Genomic DNA, 17,998 nt, shown 5'->3' with positions numbered 1-17,998 from the left:
TAATAACAATTTACCTTATTGGCAGAAACGATGCTAAGTTTAGCGTATTGAATATCTAAGTATGTAAACCAAACATAAACAAACTTTAACAAAACTCTCATATAATCACATTCTCAGTTTAATTCCTTGACTCAACACACTGCATGACCAGAAGGTGAAAATTTGAGAATAAGATATTAAAATACAATCAGACAGCTGTGAGAAAAGCAGTACTGAAAACAACCCAGGCACGGAAGAAACATTTGCATTTTCTTAATGTCACTGAGTAGACACATTAACAGTGCCCAAACAGCCAGCTCAGAAAAAAAGCCCACAGTAGACACTACTGATGACAATATGAAGATCTAATTGCTAAGGAAAACAGCACGAGGAACGTATAAAGAAACAAATCTTCACTCTTTCCATCTCAAAAATAGCTTTAGCTAGCAAACACATTTTTAAAACTACTTTGTTGGGCTTCTATGAAGTGGTTTGGAGGTTTCATTTATATCAGCAGACATCAATAGGCATTACCGGATAGCCAGCATGAATCTTCAAAATCAGGTCTGAATTAGACTCCATGTGAAACCACATTATCCCATCAGGAAAGATGAAAACCACTCCCTTAAACGCATGACGAGTGTTATTATTTGTCAAAGTAACTGGAAGGATGAAGCAACTACCACCTTTCACTGGAAGTCAACAACTGGAAGTCAACAGCCAAATGTAGCAGCTAAATCAGACGAAATCAGGCTCCTTAACTTTGGTTCAGGGCGCAAGGCTGCAGCAAAATGCAGCCAAAAGGTAGTTCTTAATACATGGCTATATATAGTAGAGCTATCAGCTACATTCCTCCTGCACCACTTGAGCAGCACGTTATGGCTGCTTTGTCTGGTTCTCGTCCTGTAGCTCCACTGTAGTGAAGCCCCCACTGGAGCACTCCTTTCCCACTAAAGTGAAGCCTGTGCAGATAACACCTCCAAGAGCACAACAGCACTGCTTCTGCTGCTGCTTTATCGCTGGGTTTCTCACAGCCTACACAACTCCACGACAGAGTTCTCTTAGCTGAATATCAGAGAAATATGCCCAGCCAGTATTACCCACCTCTCACCTTTGTAATGCAAGGACTAGTTCTCGGCCATCTCCCCAAACTGGGCAGTGACCTGGCAGGACAGTTCTATGCTGGCTCATTTTCTGACTTCACAGCACCTCCACTGTTTGCTGTTGTCAAATAACATGGCCAGAGCACTCTGGAGTGCTCTAGTTCATGTCTCACCGCTCAAGCAGCTTTCCTCCGATCAGCCAACACACAGGCAAGGGCAACCCCAAAGCGAGAGGATCTGGGAGCAGGCAAGCTCTCACAATGCTGACGAGGCCTGGGGTGAGGACAGGGAGCGCTGGCAGGATTAGAGATTGAAAGAAATTCCAAAACCTTCTTCAGATCCTGCATTAAATCCTTTCAATGCCGAGCAAGGCTCTAACAAGCATGTGACTGAAACTTGGCAGCTATGAAGGTGAAGTAACTTCACATGAAATAATATTTGCTCTTTAGGTAATTATTTAACAGTACATACAGTGACAGAATGCCTTTGAAAAATGTGTGTCTTCCACTTACAGAAAATTCTGTAATCTCTTGGAAATATAGTCCAAAAACAGTCCTTCGCTATTCAGGGAATTAAAAGAGTTGTTCGCCCTTCAGATGCAGCAAGATCAAAAACAGAGTGCTCCAAAGCACATGAGTGAGTAGAGCCAGACTACGAGCTAGACACCCCAGATAAGTTCAGAGCAGCACTAGTAAAAATGGTTTTATTTAATGCTAACTTTTAACATAAATAAAAAAAAAAAAACCAAGCACAACATGATGAATATTATATGGATACATATGCTCAGGAGCATTACATGCAGCATAGCAGCTTTTCATGCTTTCAATGCTTCAGTTGCATTTTAATTTAGTACTTAGTGAACATGCACAATGTTTTATAGGCCACTTAGATAAATGTATAATCTAGCAATTTAATTATTTGCAGACGAGGATTTCAGTTGCGGGGGTCTTTGGTGTGTTTGTTTTGCTTTGCACACTGACCCCTCAGTACAATTAAACCACCAACACACCACAACATTGTTAAGAATTTTCTCAAGAATTTCTGTGATTTTCTCCTCCTCTGCAAAACTACATTTGGCATGACAGCAATCGAAACCAAAGCAAAGATTTCTTTCTACCTCCTCGGACAGTATGCTACATGAAAAATTTTTAGCTTTAACTTCACAAAATGTACTTACGTTTGTTTGCTTTTTGCTTTGCATGACTAAAATATGCTAACTACTCTTTTGCAAGCATCCTATCTGCTTTCCTAAGTAGTTACAAAAAATAAAATAATTCGTCTGTACAGCTACTTATTTGGTCTCTCATTCTGACACATGAATTTGGCGTGCTTATGAAAAAGCTGCAGCTTATAGCAATAACCTCCAACAAAAGCTCCACACCTGTGGTTTGGAAGCTGGTTAGCTGTGACTGCCACATTCACTTTCTCTGGGATTTTCTCTGATTAGAGAAAGTCAAAACTTCCAGATAGGGAACAGCTCCTCTTAAAGATGAGTAAGTAACTGGGCAAACCCTGTTTTATTTCTTCCCGAGGACCTTCTTCTTATGTTCTACATACAGAAACTTAATTTCAGATTAGTTTCTATTTTAATGTCTCCCAATCAGCTATCGGAACCAATCACTGTCACGAATCATTACTCTGAACATTTGCTGCCCATACTTACTTCATACTAATAAAGTGACCAACAAATGATGCTTATTCCTAAAACATAACCTAATAAACACTGCAATTACAGCACTTGAAAAAAAATACTAAATCTGTAAGTAGCACAGAAGAGTAAGACTTCAGATTGACTGATTTCTGCCAAATAAGTCATCACTGACTCACAGAGGGACTCTGCTTCAAGGTTATGTTAATCAGTTTTGCATTATAAAGTTGAAACAATTTGAATCCATTGAGTGATGACATTTCAGCTATTTTGGATACTGGATTAGGACTTGGAAATGCATCTTTACAGAGAATTGGAATTCCCCCACAAGAAAAAGAGGAAGAAGTGGCTAAATTTACAAAAACTGCAGTAAGCTTTTCTGCATCATTAAAGGATAAAAGAAGTTAATGATTTTGGCACTACTATGTTGGGATTTGGGAGGGCAGTATCCAGGTGTTAGCTTGGAAGCAGATTTCTTGTTGAGTAATCCTATTTTTGTAAAATCACCATTTTATCAAAATTTAAGACTTTAAGGATAGAAAAGATTTATTCTACCAATTTAGAGTCTTGACCTCAGATGCATCTTCTGGGGTGATACTGCAAAACATACTAGCAAAAGCTGCATTTTTTTTCAACATCCATTTTTTTTCAATTCCTAAAGAGTTCCAATAAACCTGAGAGGCAAGAACAGGCTGAAATTTCTGAATCTAGCTCAACAAGACATGCTGCTGCTTCCCAAGTTTGTTTACAGATTTACAGCAAATCTCTTCCAACGCACAGATGTTTGTCCTTTGGAATACTTATATCAAACATAAAATCACCTTTATTCTGAAGACAACATTTTGGCTACATTAATCACTCTTTTCACTTTAAGTATGAAGCATATGGATGTGGGAAGAATAAGGTTGCCTTTTATACTAGTGTACTTTTTCACAGCTGTGAGGTAACACACTCTAAAACACAATACAATTCTGTACCATACTGGGGCAAAAATAGAATAATAGAATCAACTAGATTGGAAAAGACCTTGAAGATCAAGTCTAACCATTACCCCAGGACTGCCAAGATCACCACTAAACCACTAATATAACACCCAGAAAGCAAGTTTGTCGAAATTATTTGGCAAGATTAAATTGCCAGACCAGTTCTTCAAAACTGAATCAATCAATGCCATCTGAAATCTTCCATCTCTAGACATAAGTCCAAAAAAAAACCCCAAAACACTCCAAGATTAACTTCCCTAGAGTACTTAATCAAAATCTTTCTGCTCAGTTACTTACCACTTAATTGCTATCAACTTAACTCACCCAGGTACAATTTATAACTGCACTGAAACATCAAGTTCAGGCTAACATGCCCCAGATTATGTTTGCTTTTGTGGTACCACATACTCTATTCTTAGTACTGTTCCTTGAAAACAATGTAAGAATCTAAATTAATGATGCTAATACAATAGATTAAATTCCAGAAGTGATGAGTTGCAATATTCATTCATCTTAATGTACAACACTGGAAAGACATAATTACATCGTAATGCAAATGCCTGCCAAATGAGAGTGAAGGGAGGGAAAATGCCCCGTTTCTGAATAGGAAGATACTCTCTAGGAAAAATAAAATTAATTAATTATTCTTATCTTGTACAACACACTTTGTTTTATATCCAGCATTCTGGGACCTTCATGTTACACCGCATGACTTTAAGTTTTAATACCTCTGAATTTAACTCAGACAGCTCACAGATTCTGCAAATACCATGTGCATGTTTTACATTCTTGACATGAACAGGTTGCAGAGTAAAACCTTGTATTTTTGAGACATTAAGAAAAAGCAGCTCAAACTTTCTGGCACCTTGAAATGTCTGGTCCTACATTCCTTACATACCTACATACCTGTTCTCACTCTCAAATATTGCTATTGATATGAACGTAAATTTTGTCTGCATGTGAACTAGACACAAAAGGTGTTTTGCTGATGCGTTAGAAAATGACAATTGAGAGTTACTGTGGAAAGAAAAAACACACTAGAGTTCTACTTGGAAATTGTTATATTTTTGTTTTAAGTAACATGATTTAAAGAAAATAAGCAGTGTCACTGACTGAAGTTCCAACACTTTTTCTGATTAGTCAGGATGCCCTACAGCAAAGGGCGACAGAAATAAGAAATCAGTCAGGTACTTTGCTGTGAACTGTGAGACCACCTGCCTGCATCTTATCTGGAAGTGCTGTTGCAGGAAACAAACAAACAAACAAACAAAAATATGCTTGACAACAGGGCCAAGAATCACATTACATTTCTTAAGAGTCTTCTGAAGAAGTTTGTCTGAAGGACGAAAACCAACAGGTGTACCATTTTTACCCCACAAAATAGCAAGTGTAAGGACCATAGTCCCATTTTAAAAATATTTCCAGCTACAGTTAAGAGCAGATTCTTAAGAGAGAAAAAAAAAAAAAAAAAAAAAAAAAGAAAAGAAGAAAATCCATATACATGACACGTAACACCAATTCTTTTTGAAAGCAAGGAAGCTTCATTTAATGCCAGTGGCATGTATCAAAGACACGTGCAAGATGCCAGTTTTCTAACTGCTGCTTCCCAACAAAAGAGGAGAAAATATTAAGGATTTCTTTCATTAAATCATTAAGAAGAATATTAACAAATAAATACAAGGGAATAACAGCTTTTTCAGGGACTGTCCTTTAAGCTGCATTAGCAGTTTACACAACCTGAAGTCATTACATGCTTCTCGAATTGATGTGTCCATGTATTTGGTGGAATAGAGAAAGAGGCCACTTAAAATATCAAGTTTACACTATTTCCATTATTACCTTATATAATTGTTGAGAAGTTTTTGCAGACAACAAACTACCTCAATCCATATGATAATTACAGCATTATATAGTTCCAGCACCAGTGCAGCTCCACAACCAGTGTACTGATAAGCTGGAGGCCACACATTTCACATCTTTTTATCTGGATTCTATTAAAATTCAGTCAATATAATGGGATGCATATATTAGGAAGTAATGTCACTACAACGTAGTTATGCCAGAATGGACCTTAAAGATCATCTAGTTCCAAGACCCCTACCATAGGCAGGGATACTTTCCACTAGACCAGGTTTTTCCAAGCCCTGTCCAATCTGGCCTTGAACACTGTCAGGGATGGCGCAGCCACAACTTCTCTGGACAACCTGTATCAGTACCTCACCAGCCTCACAGTAAAGAAATTCTTCCTAATATCTAAAGTAAATCGACCTTCTTTCTAGTTTAAAGCCATTCCCCCTTGTCCTATCACAGCATGCTCTTGTAAAAAGTTCCTCTCCAGCTTTCCTGAAGGCCTCCTTTAAGTGCTGGAAGGCTGCTTTAAGGTCTCACTGGAGCCTTGTCTTCTCCAGGCTGAACAACCTCAGGCTGTCATCATAGGAGAGGTGCTCTAGCCCCCCCAGTCATCTCTGAGGCCCTCCTCTGGACTCACTCCAACAGGTCCATGTCCTTCTTATGTTGGTGGCCCCAGAACTGGACACAGTACTCCAGGTGAAGTCTTACCAGATCACAGTAAGGGGCAGAATCACCTCCCTCAACCTGCTAGCTACAATTTGCCCACTGAAAATTCACGAAGTTAATTTAAAATGTATTTTGACCAGTGTTTACCTACATTAAAATTATGCACACTTAACATAGATTGTCTGCACATAGTCTTATCAGTAACAACTGTATTGCATATTGCTCGAGATTTCCTACACTTGATAAAAGTATCCAAGCATTATGTGTATTTTATGAACTAGGCATTCCATAAATTCTTCTCATAACATCTTCAAGGCAGCTAGAGATTTTTAATTTTATCTGCTCTTCATGTTATGCTATCTTGCAGTGCAAACAGCTGAGCAAAGAAGAGTGAGGATGCACGAGCGATAAGGTCCAGCACGTGCAAGTAGAAGCATGCGTACAGGGCGACAAAATTAATTACATGCAGCTGCCATTGAGGAATTAAAAGTTCGTAAGAGTTCTGGTTCTATTACAGGAAAATGATCATTAAAGCTCAGAAACCAGCTACTACCTAAAATCACCACGAGGGACTGGTCAAGCAAGAAAGTGTATATCCTTCAACAGGCATGTGGCATTGCAAAACACACAGCCCAGGCCACTGGCTTTTCACAGGATTTTACCTCAGGCAAACCAAATTCCAGCAATGAAGTCATATAAGCACTACAGGGATTTTCCTTACTTCCTAATTCTGTACAACTGAGATGCTCTCTTCTGTTCCTTAACCTCCCAACTGTTCCCCGCAGCTGGAAATACAGGTAATTCCAGCTCTCTAAAGAAATATCCTGCCCTTTTCTGCACACAGTAACTAATAAAAATATATTATAATCATTTTATAACCATGTTATAACATATTCATATATAATCAACAACTTTTACAATCAAGATCACTATATATTTTATAAATCAAGAATTAAAACCAAAGTATTAATGGACCTATGAGATTCCAAATAGTGCAGACACTTTAAAATGAAAGATACTCTCAGTGCTGAATGTGGGGCATTAGCAGCAGCAGTTGTTTCTACAAATCTCAATGGTATCAATTAGCAGACTTCTCAAGAAATAATTAAAATGGAATTCTCAGTTCAGTCTTCACGGCACCACTTCTACTGCAACCTCCATTATACAGTACTCTTAGAAAACTTTTCGTCTTAAATTTTCCCAGGGCCTGTATTTACAGTATTTTGTAAATGAGAAGTTTCAGACACTCCTATCTCCAAATATTACAACAATGCTGTGCACATATTGCTTGAGGCTTTCCCACTCCCAGACACCTTAAACTATTCACCTCTGAACAGGATTTTCAGTTTTAGTCCAACCAGCCTGCCTTAGCCCTGTGGTCACTATAGAATTTCTGAATTAGAAGCAGACAGATTGCAGAGACACATTATAGCGTAAAAAAACCCAAAAAACCAGCTGAAGTTCAAGACACATCCCTTTTGAGCTTTCTGGTTTATTCACCTCTGTCACAATACGATTTTATATATTGAGCTGGTTTTGTTCACAAATGTTTTCTTCTTACTGAAAACACAGAATGACCTAAGAGGGAAAACTGTACTACCTCATCTCAGTATTTCCACTGGGGAGTTTCCAAGAACAAATTTTAACAGCTAATACTTCTAAAAAGCATGAATAACATTTATTACAACTAAATCCATTTAATTTACTTAAGTATCCACAAACACCTGAATTATAGCAACACTTCCTGATCACAATTCAAGAATTACCACAATGCAGATAGCAAAATACAGATTAAGGCAGAACATGTAAGATGCCAATTTTTCTTGGCTTGTGTAAGCTTTTGTCCATCTAATCTACTGTTGCTAAATGTCTAATCACATTATTTAACTGGCAAGAAGCAGATTTCCTACAGAAGACTACAGAAGAGCTTAGGGTTATAGGCCCTTATCAGCATATTCAATCACGAAATATGGTTATTTTACACAAAAGGCCAAGATCATACCATTTGCTGACTGGATCACAAACCTGTTTTGTTTCATAATGCATATATTGACCATATTAAAAGAAACTTTGCTGTGACATACTTCAGTTTATTTTTCTTTAAATAACAAACTTCTGTGTGCATTCTCTTCTCTGTAGTCAAGACAAAACTAGAATCACCCACTGTATTTTCTGAACCAGTACTCTGTATGTTATTTGAATTAAAATGCCTGGAAACAACTCATCACATCAAAAGCTCTAACATAAACTAATTATAATGGACAGTACGACTATAGTACCAGAAGCAATTTTGCTAGTTAGAAAATGAAACACACATGCACAAAACATAGTTTAAACCAAACAAAATACCATTTAAATGATTAACAAGAAAGTGTGATACCTTCATTAGAAAGAAAAAAATTATGCAGGGACAGATGCCACAGGTTCCAAGGATTTTTACAGCAGTGCAATAACAGCCTTTGCATATCTCAAACCTCTCAATGGCATCACCTGAAAGTCTAACTGAAAATATTTGGATTACTTAATAGGCGAACAGAAGCACAATGAAACTTTAACAAAAAAAAAAAAAAAAAAGATGTATCATTTACCTACTACTATAAGAAAAACAGAAAACCTTTATAATCCAATGCTATTCTTTTCATGAATGATTCATTAAAACTTAGCATCTGAAACATATTACAAATCATCCAAAGGCAGTAAATACAACACGATATACATGGACTGCACATGCACTGCACATGCACACAACATGCATTTTCTAGGATGAAACACATACGCACCCCTGCCATAAAAGGGTGCTCAAAAACAATTCAGTACAGAGGACCTGCAGGGTACTGCAGATTCTAAACGACTTTATCAGCTAATAGTTCCTGTGAATTTGGCCCTTCTCATCAGAGCAGGGCAAGAAAAAGCAATTAGCAGTGATTTCACATGGCTTTTAAGAAGAACCTTCTGAAACAAAGTCATCTAGACACTATTTCTTTATACAAAACCACCAGATTAAAAAAAGATGTTTTGAAAGCCCAGTAAAGAAATCCTATTTCGTCCTGAAATCCTTTCTGAAACATTGTAAGTGTTCATAACGAAGCTCCCAGCAGCAATTACTCACTTTGAAGTTGTCACTCAACTGTCACCATGACAACAACAAAAACCTTTTCACGCCTAGAGAAGACAATGGGAATTTTAATTACTGACATTCATTCTGCTGACAGTTCGAAGGAAACAAAATTCTACTCTAAAAAGAGAAAAAAAGTAAACCAACCAAAAAACCCCACCACACTACAAATCACAGTTTAAGATTTCAAGAATAATAGGATTTTTTCACCTCAAACATCCTGCTCTGTAAGTTTTTCCCCATGTTTAGATTTCACGGTTGCTATTTATCAAATACTGTGGTGAATATGAATTTTAGGATGGCTGGCAGAACTCTTTTCATGTCAGTGCAAACTAAGTTTCTCAGAGACTGAGCTGTCTAACTCAGGATCACCACATAGGGATTAACTGCGAAAGACTGGAGACGCAGCAGTGGATGAAGCATCTCATATCTTTTCCAACTGTCCCCAACAGAATGCTACATTTTAGCTTTGGGGGAAAATAAAGACAAATTTAAGCGCTGTTGTGGGGTTTTTAAAAAGAATATGCCAGATACTATTTAAAAAATAAATTAAAAAAGCCATCATGTTTTGGATCCTGCAGATTCTTTAACAGAAACCCCTAACTTGACAGGGCTATTCATTAGTCACAGTGTGCATAAACAATCTTGGAGATTAGAAAATACTTCAGTTCCCTGACAAAAATATACAAGGGGATAAAGAGGGAAGCACTTGGTGGTAATTTTTCCCTATACTACCACAAAACACAAACTACATGTGTTATTTTGTATGACCACACAGCAATGCTTTTCTCTAACAAGCTGGCAAATGGATACCTCTTGATAATCTCATAATTTGCTATTATTTGTAGCTGTTCAGCTAATACAGCCTGTCATCAGACAATTGTATTCAAAGTACATTTGGAACATCAGGCTACATCATGGAACAAATGAAGAAAATTTACTTCTTGGCCTAAATCTACCATGACATGTCTGACCAGGAAACATAAAAAAACCCCAAACTCACTCATATGATGCAATATATAAGCGAAGATAAAAATGCAAATGGCAGAAAACCTAGTATCAGGTTTCAGAGTAATCACATTGCTTAAAAGTGTTATAAGCTACAAAGAGGGGATATGAATCAACTGGAAATGTAGTTAGTTTGCCCAGGGAACAAAAATTACTTCTTATTTTGATATTAAGGACATTTGTTTACACCATAAGGGGATGAGGGACACGGACACACACACACAACAAAAAACCACACCACACCACCCTGGACGACTAGGCATGTAAATTGAGATTATGCAAATAAATTCATATGGAATATATGCAATCCTAAGCAGTAAAGTGGAAGGATTCTTCCTCCCATGTTTTTTTACTAATGCATACATATTTGAAGTGTAACAGTTACATTCAGACAGATTCTTAAGTATTCATGGATGCCAAAAAGACATTCTATTATACACTGATGTGTACATTTACAGAGACAGAAATGTTTAACAACTACAGAATATGTGAATAGGTGATATTTTCAATCGCCTTGCTTGAACAACGAAACAAGTTAACAACAGCTGTTTACAAAAGAAAAAAAAAAGAAAAAAACCAACAAAAAAAGATGACGAGGAAGAGAAAACTAATGAGAATGAATTCAAATTCTCTAGGACACGAAACCTAGATGAACATTTTAACCACAGCAGCTTGATGAACTGCAATACAAAGACCAAAAGAAAGCAACAGAAGAAAAACACACAGGAACAAAGAAAGGTTACTTTGATATTACAGAATGTCCTAATAGCAAGTATGGATTCAATCTAGAAAAGCACTTCTGGTGACAGATTTCTAAAACAAATATTCAAGAAGGACAGGTGGAAAGCATTAATACTGAAAAGTTTCAAGTTCAGTGGGAGAATACGTGCTCCATACAGTAAGAAAGAGTAAGGTTTTATTGATCAGTAAGATCTTCACATCAACGAGAAGGTAGTGTTACACAGAGAATCATGAATTAATTATTGATCTCTTGAATGTAAGAGAGATGACAGGAAACTCAAAATTTTGGGAGAAAGCATGAAATTGAGCATTTGAGGAATTAAAGTATGAACCAAATAAACAGTTTCACTAAAATCACATATACTCAGCGAACCTGATCAAAAGTGTCAAAAACAGCACTGAAGCAAAGTACTTCACTAGTACTACAGAAGCCTCAAATCTGTCTAGCAATGATATCCCAAGAACTTCTGCACAGAAATATGCCTAAATCCCTAAATCATTAGAAGGATACAGATGGAAAAAGAAAGAACAGTACATGTTAAATAAGTCCACTGCTGTTAGATACAGAATATAAAAATTTTTTCTTCTCAGTATTTAATTTCCTAGCAGCTGAATGGTTTGGTTTGCCATTTTTTCTAAATCAAGGACATAATTTCTATTGTCATCCAGAATTCGCTAAGGCACTCAATCAAGTAGCAAAGTACAAAAATACAGTTGGTTGTTCTTAGAAATTCCATACATATTTTTCCTAAAAAGCAAAAAAAAAAAAAAAAAAAAAAACCAAACCAAAACCCAAAAAAAAAAAAAAGTTCTACAAAGAGTTAGTTTTGAATTACTTATTTCTGCAAGGGCAAGAAGTGGCATAGAGTCAAAGCCCTTTATTTCTGCATATTGTTCCAAATCATGAGCAAGCAATGCTGAGTGCTGATTGCATTTCTCAAATGCACCATTTAATAAGGGCAGGCTTATTAACACAACTTCCATAGGCAGACTGTTCTAAATCAGAAAAAAAAAAAAAAAAAAAAAAAGTCCTGGCATGTATACTGATTAGAAAAATCAACTATATAAAAATCGATAGCATTGATAACCAGTATTTACTTTGTTTAAACCATCACACTATAGAAGTTAATTATCAAAACCTGCAGAGGCTTTACCCCCCAACCCTGATTTAAATCAAGTTTCCTGCTGGGACCAAATTATTTTGGAGGACTAGTGGAATTATTTATGTCAGTATCTTGAATCCAGACTGGGTTAATAAACACAGTAAATCACTAACATATAGTGACTGAATAGAGGTTTTTATGAAATATTAATGTAATCAATCCTTATCACAAAAGCCTCAAGTGGTATCAATTGCCAGTATCACTTGAGAAATCCAAGCCTTTTTAAGAAGTGTCAGAACCAGCTATTTGTCTTAGAGTTGGTTACTCATAGCTGTGCTTATTGGGAAGAAATACAGAGATGTGCAAGTTATTCGTGTTATGGAATACTTAATTTGTTAAGATGCAGTGGACTTCACTTCAACGATGAACATTGTTGAACTTTTCTAGACAAAAAAAATTTAAATCAGAATTCAAGATGAGCAATCCACACTGTGAAAGTGGGGTTAGAGATATATCTTTGGAGATAACTATTAAATTGTAATTAAAAAAAAAAAGATTTATACGCACACTTATATCTCATAGCTGTAATTTCCTTTTGGCACTAAAATTTGTTTCTACATTATTTAAAGCTTAATCAGTATTACAAGTCAGGTGAGAAAGAAATAATCCTAGCTCCATGGAGATTTACTATACTTTTAATTAACTCAAAATGAAGCATTCCTGAAAGTTGTATCTAAAATAAAGGAATAAACTTTAATCCTGCTGACTACCTAATTGTTAGCTTAAATCATTCTAAACATTTTGCTCACTATCTTTAGCACTTTGACTTCAACCTTAATCATATACTGTATATGATATACATATACATAATACATACAAGGGATAAGAAGAAAGATTCCATCACTGCAATCTTTGGCTTTCCTCTGTTCTGGGAAACAGACCTCATCTATTAGCAATATCTAATAACATTTGTGCTCTGCAACACTTTCATGTTGGATTCTTGATATTTTAAAGTTTACTGAGAAAATTATGAAGTGATGGAAGCCAGTATCAACTATCAACATGAATTCATAATATTAAACTAAAAATAAATACAAATAAAAGCCAGTAATTCCAATTTTTTGCTACAACTTGTACTATACATAAAAGCATTTAATTTCTATTGGATCAGAAAGAAAAACACTAGTTTTACTTGCAGAAGGGAGCAGTGACTCAGTAAGAACAGCTTCCAGATACCAGCAATATTAATCAGACTACCTGTTTTTAGCCCAAGGGCTACTGAAAGTATTTCAATCATTATCTCATTTTCCTGAAAAAATCATAAACACAAAGAAATTCCAAATTCCCAAACATCGGGATACGTGTTATACAAGACAAGGTAGCATATTAAAGCAAAATACAAATATTAGAGATTGAAGGGTGCAAAAATTCAGCACACGCTATAACTTCAGGGAAAGCAAGTTCCAAGTTAAAATTCTAACCACCTTTTTCCAAGAAGCAAATAGAAGAATAGTCCATCTTGTGTTGTACTTAGTACTTCTAATATTTAGAGAAAACGTTCTTCAATTGTTTACTGCACAAAATCAGCATATTCAAACACACTATCTGTTGTTTCTCACCTTGAAGCCCTTTTGGCTCTACATTCACAACAAACGATATTTAAAAATCTGTTGCTCTTCACTAATCAAGCAATAAAGAAATCCTCAAGGGATTAATCTGAAGATACTCTCAGTAGGAGGGTTCCTAGCCATTACTCAGCAACTCCATACATTTACTGTCAGTTTAGATTCCCATGCAATTTCACATGCTAGCATCAAAACACAGTGATGCAAATAGGCAGCAACAAAGTACACATCGGAACATACTTGCATGACATTGGTACTTCACAAAATAAATGTGCTACATGCAACAAAAATAAAACTAAATTATTACCATTTTCATTTAAACAAAAGAACAAGAAACCCAGATTACGGCTAAGGATAAGAAGAGCAAACTGGATGGGAAGCATGATGACAGAGGAATTCAGGATGCAGAGAAACAACCTTAATTTCTTTGCAAACACCATTTGAGTTATTGCTTCTGCCCTCACTACTTTGTCAGCATTTTTCCAGAAGAGTGCAAGAGGATGCCTGTTTACGCAAAACGAAATTACCAATCACATCTGCCCAAGGTAATAGAATTATGGTGGAATTTTTGTGAAAATATTCATCAAAGTCTATGCATTGTCTGATACGAAGATTGCAAAGTCACCTCTATCATAGCGACATCTCATGTTTCTGCTTTCTGCCCTTTATCACCAAAGAAAACTTCAAGAAAAGTTGTTCAGCCTGGAGAAAAGAAGGCTCAGGGGAGGCCTTCCAGTGCCTAAAGGGGACCGACAAGAAATCTGGAATGGGACTTTTTTACCACAAAGTAAAATGATAGGACAAGGAGTAACGGCTTGAAACTGAAAGAGGGTAGATTTAGATTAGACATTACTGACTGGGAGGGTAGTGACGCATTGGAACAGGTTGCCCAGAGAAGCCATGGCTGCCCCATCCCTGGCAGTGTTCAAGGACAGATTACACAGGCCTTTGAGCAATCTGGTCTAGTAGGTGTCCTTGCCTACAGCAAGGGAATTGGAACTAGATGATCTTAAGGTCCCTTCCAACCCAAACTGTTCTATGATTCTGTATACATGAGAATTCTCCATACAAGAACACAGCAATATGCACAAATAAGTGCATCATGACCTGAGCTCCATCACGACAACTTTGAATCCAGAATATATCAACAGCTGAAAGAAAGCAACAGATGCCAATTGGAAATTAATGACAATGTTTTAAGCTCAAAAGGATATCCTTAGAACTGAGTACCCATCGTTTGAACAGTTCTGACTTGCAGGTTTTAAAGATACGTACTGTCATGCATCAGAAGGCTGACAGAATGGCCCAGTAAAAGCAACCCTTACATTCAAACTACTTTCTGCACATTCATACAGGACAATTGATGCCATATGAGTTTGTGAATTCGCTCTAAATCAGTTTTTCTTTTCACTGCCCAGAAAGGGAACCTTTCTTTGAAAAAAATAAATTCAGCCATCTGAGTTACATTTCTAAATGAATGTGATTCTACTTGAACCACAAAAGCTTGCACAATGCACAATGCCTCCAGCTGGGTTCCAGCAAAGGTTGCCAATATTGCATCAGATTTCTATGAAGTATATAAACATTTACTGCTTGGAACTGAGACATATGTCCTAACACTTGCAGATCTACACTTTCACATCAGTGCACTTAACAATGATCAGCAGATTAACAATGATCATTCCACTAAAAAAGTTCTGGCTGATGTTCAAGCTGCGCTTAATATGCTTGCTACATGTGATGCAATGATGAGTTGAATAAACTGTCAGGAAAAACAAACAGCATGAGGATATTCACAACTGCAAAAACAATCAATGAAGAGGCAATAGTTTAAAAATAACAGATCAGAGAATGGATTCATGTGGACACAACTACTTAACAGAACAGATTAGGCAACAGCACTGCTTCAAAAAACCTAACCACAAACACTTACTGCAGTTCCCGACCTACCCCGTACTGAAGTACGAAAGAATAAATTCTGCAACTTGCTACATATCTGTAATGCTTCCAATTCCCAAAACCTCAGTCATAACAAAAAAAAACCAACCCAAAACAAAACAAAAAAAAAAGGCAAACAAATAAACAAACACCAAAACCCCACAACAGACAGTATATTATGGCAGTATGCTTGTGAACTTTGCAAAACCATGTTCTATCAAATTCAAGCTGAATCTAGAATGAGTAGAGAATATTTTAGAAGAGTATTTTAATGTAAGTTAACGTTAGTAAACTACATAGGAACTTTCTTTCAAACCACTGCTGTAGACTGTGAAAGCTTACTAAGTAAAAATATTCAATGGTTTAGTTGGTAAGAAAATTTAGGTTTTTAACTATGAAGAATTATGACATTTAAGCAACTGAGGTTTTCAGAACAGCTTGTGCTTAAAGGAATATAAAGGGAGGGGGGCTATCTTTAGAAGCTTTTAGCATCTGAAATACAGCAAATCATGACCCAGCAGGGTGAGAGTGGGCAGAAAAGAATATAGAGAGAAAGCTCAATGGACTGAAATCAAGGCCCATGGTGCATAGCAATAGAAAAGTTTACATTTGCAAATCCACTGCAGATTTGCCTAATGTTTTCAGCACATGGAAAGAAGGCTAGCCTGGCAGACAGCAACAATAAATCCATAAAAGAAAAAAACACTCTGCCAGTGAAGGAACATAAAAGACTTAGGCATTAATACATAGGTGCTGCTTTTCCTCAACTGGAACAATTGTGAATTGTGAACTCAGATTTTAGTATTACCAGTTGACACAGGCCATGTACTAAATATTCTGGATTTTAGTCATCTTTGGGAAGACAGCAAGGGAATAAATAAACCTGCCTATAAGATTTCCACACGAATAGCCAGAATCCTAATGACTGACTCAATTGCATCTTTCCCCATCCAAAAGCTCTAAAAACACTTGATATCACTCTTCAGACACCACAGAACAGCTCACTAAAACAGAAGTATCAAGTGGACACACCTGAAAATTATTCTAATTAAAATCCAGTTGACCATCAAGACAACATACATGCATTTCTTCAAATCGATATACTCATGCTGACTTTTCATTAGAGTGAACAATTACAACAGAGAAACTCTTGTGAACAATGTTTCTGGGTCTCTGACATCACCTGGAACCCATCTTCCTCCCATCACACCAGCAGAAGACAAAGGTACATTTAAAAGACTCCACAATTATGGGTAATGCTCCAAGTTTATCCTTTACTTCAGGCAACTTCTAGAGCAATGGAAAAGACAGAATGGCTGCAGAAAAAACAAAGTAAATACTCTAGTTTTTACCTGAGACAGGAGAAGGGGAGAGAGATCAGTAAAAGCCAAAATAGGCTGAGAAAGACAAAAACAATTAAGTTTTCGAAACAGTAATTACTTTAACACAAGAAGAGTTACAAATTCTGCAAACCAGGGTATATTTTAAATCTGGAAATCTCACGTAGTCAACAGCAGACAAGTGTAAACCAAATAATTTTTACTACAGACACATTTGAATAGACTTAAACAGAAGGGGAGTAACCTGGTAAGAAACCAGAGTGGGGACAGAGCTAACTACATGTCTTAAAGCAAGAAAGACAAGCTTGAACTTGATGCAGTTTAACAGGAGAGCCAAGAAACAGATTTTTTAAATGGATGATGTAGTTAAAGGAGGAGGTAAAATGTGGATTACTTACATGAGAATAAGGAAGAGGAGGGGAAGTGCTACAGAGCTCCAAGAAGTTGCAATAACCCTTCAGAGGTACAAGTCCTCTAACAGGGGGCTCTGTAAACCCTAAGGGAAAAGGGACAGGTCTTCCACATTTTAGGGAAAGGAGCAGTAAAGTACAGGCACAGTTCGAATTTGAACAGTAAAACAAAACAGCAGAGACACTGTCCCACTTTGGGGGAAAGAAGGCAGAAAGCTGCAGGGAAGGCTAATATCAGTAATGTCACGGCAAGCAACACATAATAACTTGACATCCAAGAGTTTCCAAGGAATGAAAGTAACGCACCACGATGTTTGAAAATTACTCAGGTCTTAATTTCTGTGAAAGTGCTCTATGCCATAAGATTTGTCACTTAGGGCAAGCTGTATCTGAGACAGACACACTGGGGAAGCAGAAAGGCTATGCAGTGCTCTGGCAGCCTCCCCACATGAGGTCATTGTCTCAGCCACTACAATCTTTTCCACTGT

The 17,998-nt window shown here is 36.8% G+C and overlaps 1 protein-coding gene across 10 annotated transcripts in view; it reads right to left on the bottom strand.

Annotated features, from left to right (window-relative positions):
* The window catches only part of PLEKHA7 (pleckstrin homology domain containing A7), a 156,641-nt gene that overhangs the window by 80,350 nt on the left and 58,293 nt on the right, over positions 1–17,998 (bottom strand). Inside the window, exon 1 of one of the 10 annotated variants that reach the window (XM_065682927.1) lies at positions 1,091–1,402. The exons of the other annotated variants lie outside the window; for them this stretch is intronic. Within the exon in view, the coding sequence (XP_065538999.1) occupies positions 1,091–1,170 (80 nt within the window). The 5' untranslated portion in view covers positions 1,171–1,402. Of the gene's footprint in view, positions 1–1,090; positions 1,403–17,998 lie in introns of those variants that run through there. 10 annotated transcript variants of the gene reach the window in all.

Source organism: Lathamus discolor, chromosome 6 (genome assembly GCF_037157495.1).
Source record: "Lathamus discolor isolate bLatDis1 chromosome 6, bLatDis1.hap1, whole genome shotgun sequence".
Taxonomy (NCBI): Eukaryota; Metazoa; Chordata; class Aves; order Psittaciformes; family Psittacidae; genus Lathamus; species Lathamus discolor.
This window is presented reverse-complemented; position numbering and strand designations above follow the sequence as displayed.